The sequence below is a fragment of the Phycodurus eques genome, chromosome 12, assembly GCF_024500275.1.
Source record: "Phycodurus eques isolate BA_2022a chromosome 12, UOR_Pequ_1.1, whole genome shotgun sequence".
Taxonomy (NCBI): Eukaryota; Metazoa; Chordata; class Actinopteri; order Syngnathiformes; family Syngnathidae; genus Phycodurus; species Phycodurus eques.
Window position 1 is genome coordinate 8,579,458 of NC_084536.1, and position 12,262 is coordinate 8,591,719.

At 41.4% G+C, this 12,262-nt stretch overlaps 1 protein-coding gene across 6 annotated transcripts in view; it reads right to left on the reverse strand.

The window, feature by feature from the left end:
- LOC133410959 (rho GTPase-activating protein 20-like) overlaps positions 1-12,262 on the reverse strand; it is a 54,591-nt gene that overhangs the window by 15,188 nt on the left and 27,141 nt on the right. For all 6 annotated transcript variants that reach the window (XM_061692661.1, XM_061692660.1, XM_061692658.1 and 3 more), the window contains 8 exons: positions 9,565-9,714; positions 7,938-7,979; positions 6,733-6,817; positions 6,566-6,643; positions 6,389-6,455; positions 6,000-6,185; positions 2,721-2,920; positions 99-263 (listed from right to left, as the gene is read on the reverse strand). In XM_061692661.1, the coding sequence (XP_061548645.1) occupies positions 99-263; positions 2,721-2,920; positions 6,000-6,185; positions 6,389-6,455; positions 6,566-6,643; positions 6,733-6,817; positions 7,938-7,979; positions 9,565-9,714 (973 nt within the window). The remainder of the gene's footprint in view (positions 1-98; positions 264-2,720; positions 2,921-5,999; positions 6,186-6,388; positions 6,456-6,565; positions 6,644-6,732; positions 6,818-7,937; positions 7,980-9,564; positions 9,715-12,262) is intronic.

The window sequence follows — 12,262 nt, forward strand, 5'->3', positions numbered from 1 at the left end:
GAGAGGTTTTATAGGAATTGTGAAGGGAACCATCACATAAGGAAGTATGTTACTAAAAGAAAGTTAGTGTGTCTGTTTTATGTGTATGCTCATGTTACCTTGAGGACAGCGGCAACGACAAACACGGACTGACTCGAAATCTCGCCGTCGTCTGTCCCGGCATCCAGTCGTTCACGCAGCTCCCTGCAGGCCTTGGCCCCTGCTGAGCGCCGGAACACACCCCGAGTATACGGACCCTCCATGTACAGGAACACCAGCATGTCCTGAACAAAGACCGTTGTTTACTATTATTAGCATGTAGCTAGCCTAGTGTAAGGTTAGCATTTTGAGGTAACAACAGTGTAACATGATTTTACAGATAATACAAAGAGGAAATAAAGGCTATCTATCATTGTTGCTATCCTGATATGTGGTAGCATACCAACTGTTTGCATCTTAGCATTCTAGCAACTCATTAGAAATAGTGTAGTAACCAGCTAAGGAGCATGCTGTAAAGTCATTAAAGATATGCCTTAGTGTCTTCTCTTCTCAGGTAGCTAGCTTGCTAAATGTTAGCATGCCGACTGTTAGTGAGCAGCAATATCTTCTTAAAAAATTCTAAAGGGTATGATGTAAAATCCTTTCTATCTGTCATTGCGCTTTCTCTACTGAAGTTGCTATCTTGTTATATGTTAGCATACTAAGTTGTAGCATGTTAGCACTTTAGCAATTGTCATTCAAAATGGTATCGGACTACAAGGCAAGATGCAAAACCCTTATACAAAACCCAATCTATGAATGTGGGATAATAATAATTTAATCCTTTTCAACCTATATTTAATTGAATACACCACGAAGACAAGATATTTAATGTTCAAACTTTTAAACTTCATTTTTTTGTTTTGTTTTTTTTTTGCAAATATTCACTCATTTTGAATTTCAGACATGCAACACGTTCCAAGAAAGCTGAAACAGTAGCATATTTACCACTGTTACATCCATTTCCTTTCAACAAGACTAAGCGTTTGGGAACTGAGGACTAATTGTTGAAGCTTTGTAGGTGGAATTATTTTTCATTCTTGTTTGATGTACAACTTAGTTGCTCAACAGTCTGGGGTCTCTGTTGTTGTATTTTGCACTTCAAAATGTGCCACACAGATTCAATGGGAGACAGGTCTGGACTGCTAGCAGGCCAGTCTAGTACTTTTGCTACAAAGCTACGCTGTTGTAACACGTGCAGAATGTGGCTTGGCATTATTGTCTTGCTGGAATAAGTAGGGACGTCCCTGAGAAAGACGATACGATACGCACTGTATGTGGCTTTCGCTTTGCATGGTAGTTTTAACTTGCGTTTGTAGATGTATCGAAGAACTGTGTTAACTGACAATGGTTTTCTCAAGTGTTCCTGAGCCCAGGTGGCAATACATAGAGTACCCCCTGAGGAATCAAAGGTCCCAGTCTTGGTTTTAGGCCTTGCCGCTTACTTGCAGAGATTTTTTTCAAATTCTCTGAATTTTTTGATAATATTAGATGAAATCCCAAAATTCGTTCCAATGATACATTGAGAAACGTTGTTCTTCAACTGTTGGAAGTGGTAAACCTCACCCCATCCTTGCTGCGTTATTAGGAATCCAATATTACTGGCTTCAGGACACATGCTGCTGCATTATAATTGGCTGCCGTATCCCAGTAGACCAACGCCCTATTGGTTCCAGACAGGAAAAAAAGAATGTGACTTAAGTGTATCGGCGTTAATGTTTATGTATTAACCCTAACCCACCGGAATCCTAATCAACCCATCATAAACCTCCTTAGCCCCAACCCAAAACCTAACATTAACAAACTTTGTTTGTATTTCGCACAAATCTGATACATGTTTGGAATGAACGTCTCGTTACATCTGCGCAGCCTGCCCATCCTGCGATGCAGGAGCCAATCACGTTGCAGCGGGACATGTCTTCCCAGGAACGCATGTGGGATTCCTAATAATGCATCCTTGCTTGCTTTCATACCGACACTCACCTGTTTCCGATTAACCTGTTCACCTGTGGAATTTTCCAAACAACAGGTGTTTTTTGTTTTGTTTTTGAGCATTCCTCAACTTTCCCATTCTTTTGTTGCCCCTTTCACATCTTTTTTGGACCGTGTTGGAGGCATCAAATTCAAAATGAGAGAATATTTGCACACACACACAAAAAAATAACGTTCATCAGTTTGAACATTAAATATCTTGTCTTTGTAGTGTATTCAATGGAATATCGGTTGAAAAGGATTTGAAAATCATTGTATTGTTTTTATTTGTTTTATACAATATCCCAACTTCATTGGAATTGGGGTTTGTAGATAAATGTCAGCTCTTTGTCTTCTCAGTTTGCTACTGTATATTGCTACAATATAAATGACATATATTCTAAGTTACAATACAACTGTCAGCATGTTAGCATTTTAGCAATTCTCATTTGAAATAGTACCCAACTTCAGGGCAAGATATAAAATCCTCACTTATCTGGTTAAGCACTGTCTCTACCCTGATTGCTATGTTGCTATATGTTAGCATATCAACTGTTAGCATGTTATCATTCTACATATCTCAGTGGGCTTTAGGTGCATAGCCACTGCTGAGGCACAAAAACTAATCTCAAGGGTAATAAGCGGGTTGTTAGCATGCAGGCTGTTAGTGTGTTAACTGTTAGCAATGGTAGCTGTTAGCACTTGGGTTTTGTTAACCGCATTGCGCTCACCATGACAGGTTTGGGCAGGCCAGTGTCCTGCGTGCAGACAGAGGCGAGCGGCCGCCCGAAGAGGTGCCCCGGGATGGCAGGTCCGGGCGAGGTGGGGCTGAGTGGGGGGGCGGCGATGTCCAGCTGACTGCTGGAGCCCCTCCAGAAGGGCCAGTTGATCAGAGAGCGCTTACGCTTGAACGACTTCGGCTGGGCGGCGTCTGCATGGAGGAAGAGCAACTTGTAGTCAGTCCAACCTTCATTCAAAACTGGAACCACTGTTTTGAATCCTAATTTGAAATCTTCAAACTTGTTTCATCGCTAATCCAGGCTTGAAACACTCATTCGAAAGCCTAACCCTGGTTTGAAAACCCTTTAAGGCTGAAAGCTGGAGTGCATAACTTGTTTTTGTTAGAAAACTGTTTTTAAAGTCCTTTTCACCCAAGCCACAACTAGAGATGACACAATGCTGATTAAGCCTATCAGCTCCTCTAACGTCTTGTTGTATTTTTCAGTATTTCATTTTTTTTTACATTTTGTGTCGCCCGGCAACAGTCCAGCGCCGGCCCACTTGGTGGTGCACCGAAAACGACGTAGCAGAAACGACGGTCCTAAAATTTTCCAAAGACTTCTTAGCTGCTCAACAAAGTTCCTGATGTAAAATACACCAAGTTCAGTACCGAACAATGCATGCCCAAATGCAGCAATTGTAGGGAATAAACAACAATTACATCCACTGAAGAACACTCTTTTTTTTCCCCTACTGGCTGTTCTTCGAAGCGAAATATGTAAAACATGTTGTAGAATGCATGGCCTACGTCAATCATATTGAAGCAACAGCTCTGTTGTAATACTGAATTCCAGCTTAGGGTACGACACAAGTTGCATACAATACCTAAAACCTAAGCCTTCTTCAAAACCCTTACCGTGCCTTGAAACCCTTATTTTATTTAATATTCCATCTTTCATTTTATGGTCTCAGTTCACATTCTTGACTGAGCATTGTTGGGTCTAATGCGTACAGATACATTCTAAGATATAGAGTGTGATAAAGATGAATGGGGTTTGTGTCCTAGCATGTAGCATAGCTTAGCATACCATATCAGATGAAGTGGTGCGTCGCCAACATGTACCACAGACAGAGATCCATTGATGAATCATGGGTGCCATTTATGTGAAGGCCTTTTGCATGTGTGTGTTTTCCCAATGGGGTCCTTGCACCCGTGCACAACGTCCACCTGCGTGTGTTGTTAAGTGTGCCTGTATGTGTGTGTTCAATGAGTAACCACACAACTAACATGTATGACACATACTGACTTTTTTATTTGAACAACTCTTTTTGTTGTTTGGAGTCACGTGTGAGACCTCAGCTCAAAGACAAACTCGGATTCAAAAGTATCTCGAAACCTTACTTTGCAAACATGCAAACACCCAAAAAAAAAAAAACCAACTGTAGGGAGGTCTGGGGGGATTCCCCGGGCCCGCACAGAGAATTTTTTTTTACAATTTTAACATAAATTAAGTAATCTGGAAGACTGAAGAGTACAACAAAGCAAAATCAATTTACTTCACGCAGAAAACCATTTACATTTTCATGATAACGACGACCTTCCCAAAATGGTGGCTACGCAGGTACGACGATCAGCCGGGCTGGCTTATTTTGTGTAAATATTTAGTGTAAATTATTTAGTGTAAATACCTATGCCCGGGAAGCCCAATAGAAGAGGTATTTGATTAGTGAACTAGATTTAAATGTCACTACCACTTAAATTGGATTGGCGCAAACAGCACCCAATGCGGAAGTCGTAGTCTCGCGCAAAAAATAGTTGATAAATAAGCAATAATTGATAAATAAAAGTAGCGAGCGACATTTAGATCATTGTAACGGAGTAAAAGTACCGTTACTTCTTAATAGCAGAAGCGGCGGAAGTGTTCTTTTTCGGGTGTCATCAACTCCTGTGACCAAAGCAGGTCCCGAGCGCGCAGACGGAACCTCACGCCGATGCGCTCGCATATTAGTCCGCTGCGGAGTAATATTCAGAAATTACATCTGCTGTGTGGATGGTGGATGTATCGAATGGATCGAGCTGCCAGCGTTCAAGGAGTACGAAACAGCCTATGACGACGGCGCCCCCCTAGTTTGAAAGCCCAACCCTGGCGTGAAACCCTACTTTGAACCCTTCACATGATCAGATGTTATTCTCTTATAGAGTCTCACTCACATGATTTTTTTTTTTTTGGGGGGGGTGTGTGTTTCCCTGCTGTCAGCGTCCATCTTGTTTGTCTTTCCCGCATTGTCCCGTCCCGTTTCCTGTCCTATCGCTTACTCGACGCCGGCTGTTGCTTTTGCCCGGCTGCCTGCTGACCTTCAAGCGTGGTTATCTCCACTCACGTTTCCATCTTCCTTTTCCCATATTCGTTCTTTGTCAGTAACGTTTGAGGGGGGGGGGGGGGTTCAAGAATATTCCAGACGGGCTGTGAGGCAACATAGCACACACGTCGCATCACTTGCCTCCTCTCGGGAATCCCCCGCAAAGGAGCTTGTGATATCGCTGCATTCTTCTCAAAAAACAAGCTCATCATCTTGTTTTTGTTTTCGATATATACATTTTTTTTCTCTTTAGGTTTTATAGATTAAAATGGCAGGGGGTGAGGTAAAGAGGTAGTTAAGTTAAAAAAAAAATAAAAGGAGAAAAAAAAGTGCCTTGAGATACAAATTTAATTTGTTCCCTGACCATGCTTGTAACTTAAAACACTTTCACCATTAAAATGAATGGAAATGCGATTAATCCACAGCCCCCCAGCGACCCCAAAAAAAATAAAAAACATTTGTAATGTGTTTTAATAAGGAAAATAGCACTCTATAATACTGTACTTTAAAATAAACACAGTAATAACTAATGAAATGCGAAGAATTAAAGATTACGGCAGCTGACTGAGTCAGTTGTGAACCTTTTCTGTCTGTGTCATACTGCACCCAGGTGGCCAAGGCACGCACACCTGAAGGAGCAGCACAACGTCCATTGAACTGAAAACAAAAAAACAGTTTTAATTCTTTACATTCAATTTATGTCGTTACATTTTAACAAAGTAAATTAATAAAAAGTGCTACTTTTATTACAAAGCAAAAATGTGGGGGTTTCTTTTGGGAGGCTGGAATGGATTAATGGCCTTTCCATTCTTTTTAAATGATGATTTAAGATATGAGCGTTGTCAAGGAACGCATTAAGCTCTTACGTCAAGGCGCCACTTTCTGGCTATTAAAATGGTGCTAATGACTCTGGCGCCGCTGTTGCTCACCTACGAGTGGGTCCGCGCTGTGTGTGACTTTGCTGGGTCTGAGTATGAAGTGGCACTGCGTGTCCGGAGGCAGACAGCGGTCCAGGAGCTGAACCTCAGGACAGTCGCACGGACTGCTCGCATCTCCTCGACTCCCTCCACCGTCTCGGATGTGACTCATCTTGATGCTAAACGGGAACTCATGGCCTGGACGGGAAGGGATTTGCAAAAAATTACCACCCCACCCCTAACCACTGGAGCGGGGATGTTTGGAAATCCAAAACACATAAATGCCATAAAACAAAATGGACACACTGAGCTTCCAGATGTGGAAGTTGAAATGAGGACATGAAGGTCTTCAAAGTGATTTTCAATTGGGACTAAGGCATTTAGTAAGAGGTGGTCCTCACCGATCAGAGGGTACGGCGGCTCGTCCTTACTGGAGCTCACCCACAAGCGGTGGTCCTTCACGCAACCCTATGGACCAAAAAACACACGGTTAGGGTGTCAAGCCAGGGTTAGGGTTTCAAGTTAAAGTTTCAACCCTGTGTTAGGGTTTCAAATCAGGATGTGAAAGTAGTACTTACGGCTATCCCGAACTGCATGAGTGCCATGCCGATGACGTCGTTGGTGTCGTCCGTGTTGTTGACCGCCAGTGTTTTGGCCTAAACACACAGAGTTGTGCTCTTTTATTTAACCACAGAATTAGTCATCAGAATTATGTTGATCATAAAAATAATAATAAGAATGTTACATAAGCGCAGTTTCCGATATCCTTGGCAAATATTTTGAGCGGGACCGTCTTGGGCTCATCTTTCTCCTTTCCCTCGTTGATGCGACTGACAAGCGAACACAGAAAATGTTTGTTGTTGTTGTAAACATTGCTCATGGATTTTTTTTAAACAAAAAAAAAAAAAGTAAAAACATGAATACAACGAAACTGAAAAATTATTTTTAAAAATGAATAAGAACTTAAAATGACAATACCTTGATTAAAAATGGACATAAGCAGATTAATGGAAAACAAATCTAAATATATTGTAAAAAGTAGAAAAAGGAACAATAAATAAATTCACTTTAAAAACACACTAAATAAAAAAAATAAGAAATTATAAAACATGAAAAACTAATACATTAATAAAAACATACATTCATAAATTTTTTAAAAAATAAATAAAATAAATTGAATAAAAAAATAAAATAACAAAAACAAATGTAAATAAATCTGTTCAAAATACTGTGTGTGTGTGTATTATATAAAGGAATACAATATAAAAATAAATAAACCTTCAATTTACTAAATTAGAAAAAACTATTTAAATAGATAACCCCAACCCCCTTAAAAACAAAGATAAATTACTAAAAATAACACAATAAAACTAAATTAATAAAAACATAACTACAACTCCATTAATTGAAACAAAACATAAAATGAATGAAAACTCACATTAAAATGAATTGCATCTAAAATAAAATACAACAATAAAAAACAATATAAATGAATCAATACAAAATAAATGTATATACAGCAATAGAAATAAGAATACAAATAAAACAAGTACATTAAATAAAAACAAATTAAAAATGTATTAATAAAAACAATAAATAAAACATTTAAGTAAATTAATGAAATATAACTCCAAATACATGAATAAAAACCTCAATTAAAATAAATTCCCCCAAAACTAAAATAATGAGAATTTTTTTTTAAATAAATACATAAACTTAAAAAAATCATAAAATGAACTAACAAACTAAAAAATGAAAACGTAAAAACTAAATACTAATTAAATTGAAATAAATTCATAAAAACAATGTCATGAAAATTTTCTTTTTTTTGTCTTTTCTCGCTAGAAACCAACATGCCATTTATTGGTGTCGCCTGTTCCATTTCAGCCTCCTCCTATTGAGGTGACAATTCTAAAACGTTTTCAAACTGAATACGAAATCCTCCTCTACCTTTTGATGAGCAGCAGCCACTTCTCCTTGTGCTCCTCGGAGCTGATGAGGAGCAATGAAAATAATTAATATACACATTACGCTCATCATAATATTGCTGAAAGACGCGCTTTGGTGACGTAACAGCGCTGAAGCTACGGACGGATTCCCGCTGAGGGGGAACGTTAGAACGTTACGCCATGTCATGGCTGCCTGCGATGAGGCCACAGGGTGTAATGGTGTAAACTTACTACTCCACATGTGAACATGCGTGTTTGTGTGTGTGTCTGATGTTAGCCTGTCATGCTGCGGTTTAGCTGAGGAGCGTGAGGAACGACTTGCCGCCCTTCAGGCTTCAGGGTCTGTGTACTGTACTGTGTATATGTATACATATTGAGGTTTCCCTCTTCAAGCTATGCAATGTATTTTTACAGCCACTTTGAACAATGGAAATAAACACAATGACTCAAAGTAATTCAATGAGTCCAAAAAGTCCACGGTATGGTCAGTCACACGCAATGTAGTTAAAACCAGATGTCTACATACACTATATAAAAAGACATACTCTTTTTTTTTTTTTTTTTTTCCCCCCCCTCACTGTCTGACATATTATCAGACTAAAGTTTTCCTGATTTAGGTCAATTAGGATTACTAAAATTATTTCTATTTGTTATTATTTGTATTTGCTAAATGCTAAACTAATGCGAGAAGGATTTTTTGAGGCATATACAACTAAGAAATGTATTTTAAGCAACGCTGGCTCACCGCATGGCTCGAGATGAACGCCAGTGGCTTTTTTACATGGCATTCATCGTCCACTCCATGGATTACGTCATCTTTTCTCATGATCGCGACACACGCGTTCTACTTCCTAGCGCGACACATACTCTGTTTATACCAATTCTAGACATACTCTATTCGAGTGTCAGGTGCCTAATCTTGACTTCCAACGTGTTGGCATTTTTCTCCTTCATAATCGACGGGACAAGCTGAGATTCAGTGGCGAATCTTTATCTTCTACTCCAAAGCTATGCTGATCTCAAATCCAAAGCAACGCCACCATCTGCAGGGATCTTCTAGGCTACGTTCACACTGCAGGACATGATGCCCAAAAATCCAATCTTATTTATGTAGTCGTTCACATTGCAAAAACAAATGCGACTTCTACCGTGGACCGAATGAGTCCGTGACGTCACATGCATGCGCACAAAACAGGACGTCGTATTGAAGTAAATACGGCCCCTTGCGTAGGTCTCGTTCTGACACATTTGTGGCAATTGCAAGGATTTTGTGCAACCGGAGCCAAGATTTTCTAATATTTATCTGTTCAAAAGCATCTCCTTTTTTTTGCTCCTTCATCCACAGTTACTTTTGTGGCATGTCTGTTTTGTCGAAAAATTGTGACGCTTGTTGCCTTTTGATGACCGATAGGTCAGATGAGAGCAACTTGCATGTGCACACTACACACACATCAGAAACATATCCAATTTATATCCACATATAAAAGAGTCCTGGGTCGGACGTGAAGAAACGATTGGATTCCGGTGGACAAATACAAATGTACTGATGATGACAGCCACCGTAAAAAATAGAAATAAACACAATGACTTTCGCAGGAGCACAATGTGGGCAACGTTGCGGTCTGTACCTGAAGGTGGCCACGCAGTTGCAGGTGGGCCATCCCAGGACAAAGCTCCTCTCCAGGCTGGTGCTGCCTTCGCAAACCTCCTCCACGCAGGCGGCTGTCCACATCTCGCACACGCGCACCCGCGCCTTCACCTTGAAGTGGGACGAAGACCTGCGGGGTGAAATTATACCATGTTAGCACTTCATTATTGTATGAGCAGTTCAAATGAACACTTTTCATCGCCAAATCCATCAAAAGTTTTCCAAATAGGAAATAAATTACATTAGTGGAAAAAAATAAGTATTATTTTTTATTTCCATAAATGCTGTCTGTCATCGAGCAAATATTGCCCACGTACTGTTAAAATTGGGCAAAATAAATTCATTTTCTATAATACATTTGTTATTCATTCATATTTTTATTTGGTAATGAGCAAGAAAAAATTACTATAGTTCAAGTATTCCATGTTAATATATTTACTAGCAAGGAATACTTGTATTTGCTATAATTATATATTATTTATTAATTCACTTGCATATTACAATTAATCATTTATTATTTGTATTATATCCCAAAATGTGTACAGTCCTAATATTTCACTTCTGTCACTCTAACTGCCATTGTGTGTATTTTGATATATTATATTACTCTATGAAAGAAATTAATGCAATTTGCTATATTACATTTTGTATTTATTTACACATTTAAGTTAGATCTTGTTAAAAATTCTCTCAATTCACTATCCTATAAAACCCCTCTTGCAGCCGTCACCTTATTGTGGTGGAGGGGTTTTGTGTGTCCCAAAGAGGAGCTAAGTTGTCTGGGGCTTCACGCCCCAGGTAGGGTCACCCAAGGAAAATGGGTCGTAGGTCAGTCCAATCCCTGGCTACAGAACATGGCTCAAGGGACGTGGAACATCACCTCTCTGGCAGGGAAAGAGCCTGAGCTGATGTGCGAGGTCGACTAGATATAGTCCGGCTCGCCTTGACACACAGATATAGTCCGGCTCGCTTTGGGTCTGGTACCAACCTTCTCGAAAGGGGTTGGACCCTCTTCCAATGTGGTTGGACTCTCTTCCACTGTGGTTGGACTCTCTTCCACTCTGGAGTTGCCCACGATGAGAGGCTCCGAGCAGGTGTGTGTATACTGACTGCCCCATGTTTCGGTGCCTGTATGTTGGGGTTCACCCCGGTGGACAAGAGGGTAGCCTCCCTCCACCTTCGCGTGGGAGGACGGTTGTGTCTGCCTATGCACCAAACAGCAGCTGAGAGTACCCACGTTCTGCTGGGGGACTTCGACGCTCACATGGGCAATGACAGTGAGAACTAGAAGGGCGTGATTGATCCAAATTTGAGAGGTGTTCTGTTATTTGACTTCTGTGCTCGTCACGGAACTGTTCGTAACGAACACCATGTTCAGACATAAGGGTGTCGTATATATGTGCACTTGGCACCAGGACACCCAAGGCTGCAGTTCGATAATCGATTTTGTTGGTCGTGTCATCGGACTGGCCGCATGTTTTGGACACTCGGGTAAAGAGACGGTTGTAGCTGTCAACCGGTGGTGTATTGGCTCTGATGGTGGGGGAACATGCCAGTCTGATCTGGAAGACCCAAACGTATTGTGAGGGTCTGCTGGGAATGTCTGGCAGAGTCCCATGTCAGAAGGAGTTTCGGTGAGGCCATGGAGAACGACTTCCAGACGGCCGCAAGGAAATTCTGTTCCACCATCTGGCGCCTCAGGAGGGGGAAGCAGAGCACCATCAACACTTTGTTTCGTGGGGATGGGGCGTAGATGACCTCAACTAGGGACATTGTAAGTCAGTGGGCCGAATACTTTGAAGACCCTCTCAATTCTACCAAGACGCCTTCCCAACAGTCCCACCAAGGTGTCTCTTTAGGAGAAATTTAAATGGAACAACCAGAGCGAGTAGGTGAGCTTAAAGACTAAACCTCAACCATGTGCAAAGCCCTATAACGCGAATGAACGATTGTGCGACGTTTACGAACAGTTATGCTCACCCAAAAGTGCATTTTAGCTGCTGCAATTACAGAAAAGGGCGTTCCAATTGTGGGCGGTGCACGTCAATCCGGGACGGCCATTTCGTCAAACATTCCAGAGAGTTGGCCCGCGTTCAGTTCAGCCGCAGTGTAATAAAGACAATTATAGCCGAGGGGTCAACTCCGACTGGAACCGACCACAAAGGTCCTGCTGGGTCTGCACACTGCGTGTGTGCGTGCGTCCGTGCAGCAAATAAGGCAGTGCTGTTTAAGTTTCTATTTCGGTACACTAGTCTGGGTGGGGAGCCCTCACACTGGGCTTTGATCCCCGCCGGGCTTCATATGGATTTAATTGGCCGGAAAATAATTACATGTTTAGCAGAGGGAGTTGAGGAGGGTAGAGTTCAAGAGGGAGGAAAAGGGGAAAGATGAGGCAATAGCCAAAAAGAGGGAGGCAAGGAGGGAAGCAGTGGGGGGGGGGGAGAAAGGAAGTAGTTTAAGAGGTTGCGAGGCGAGGAGAGCGTTACGGAGGTAAAGAGGGAGCTAGAGAGCTAGTGAGGGTCAGAGGTAAGGGCGGGAGTCGGGGAGGGAAAGAGGAGGGAAGGAAGGACGAAGGTGTTAGGGAGGTAAGGAGGAAGATGGTGAGGTAAGAAGACAGTGAGGGGAAGTGAAGCACTGTGTTAAGAATGTAGGCTATTAGGGATGGTGAGGAGGTATTG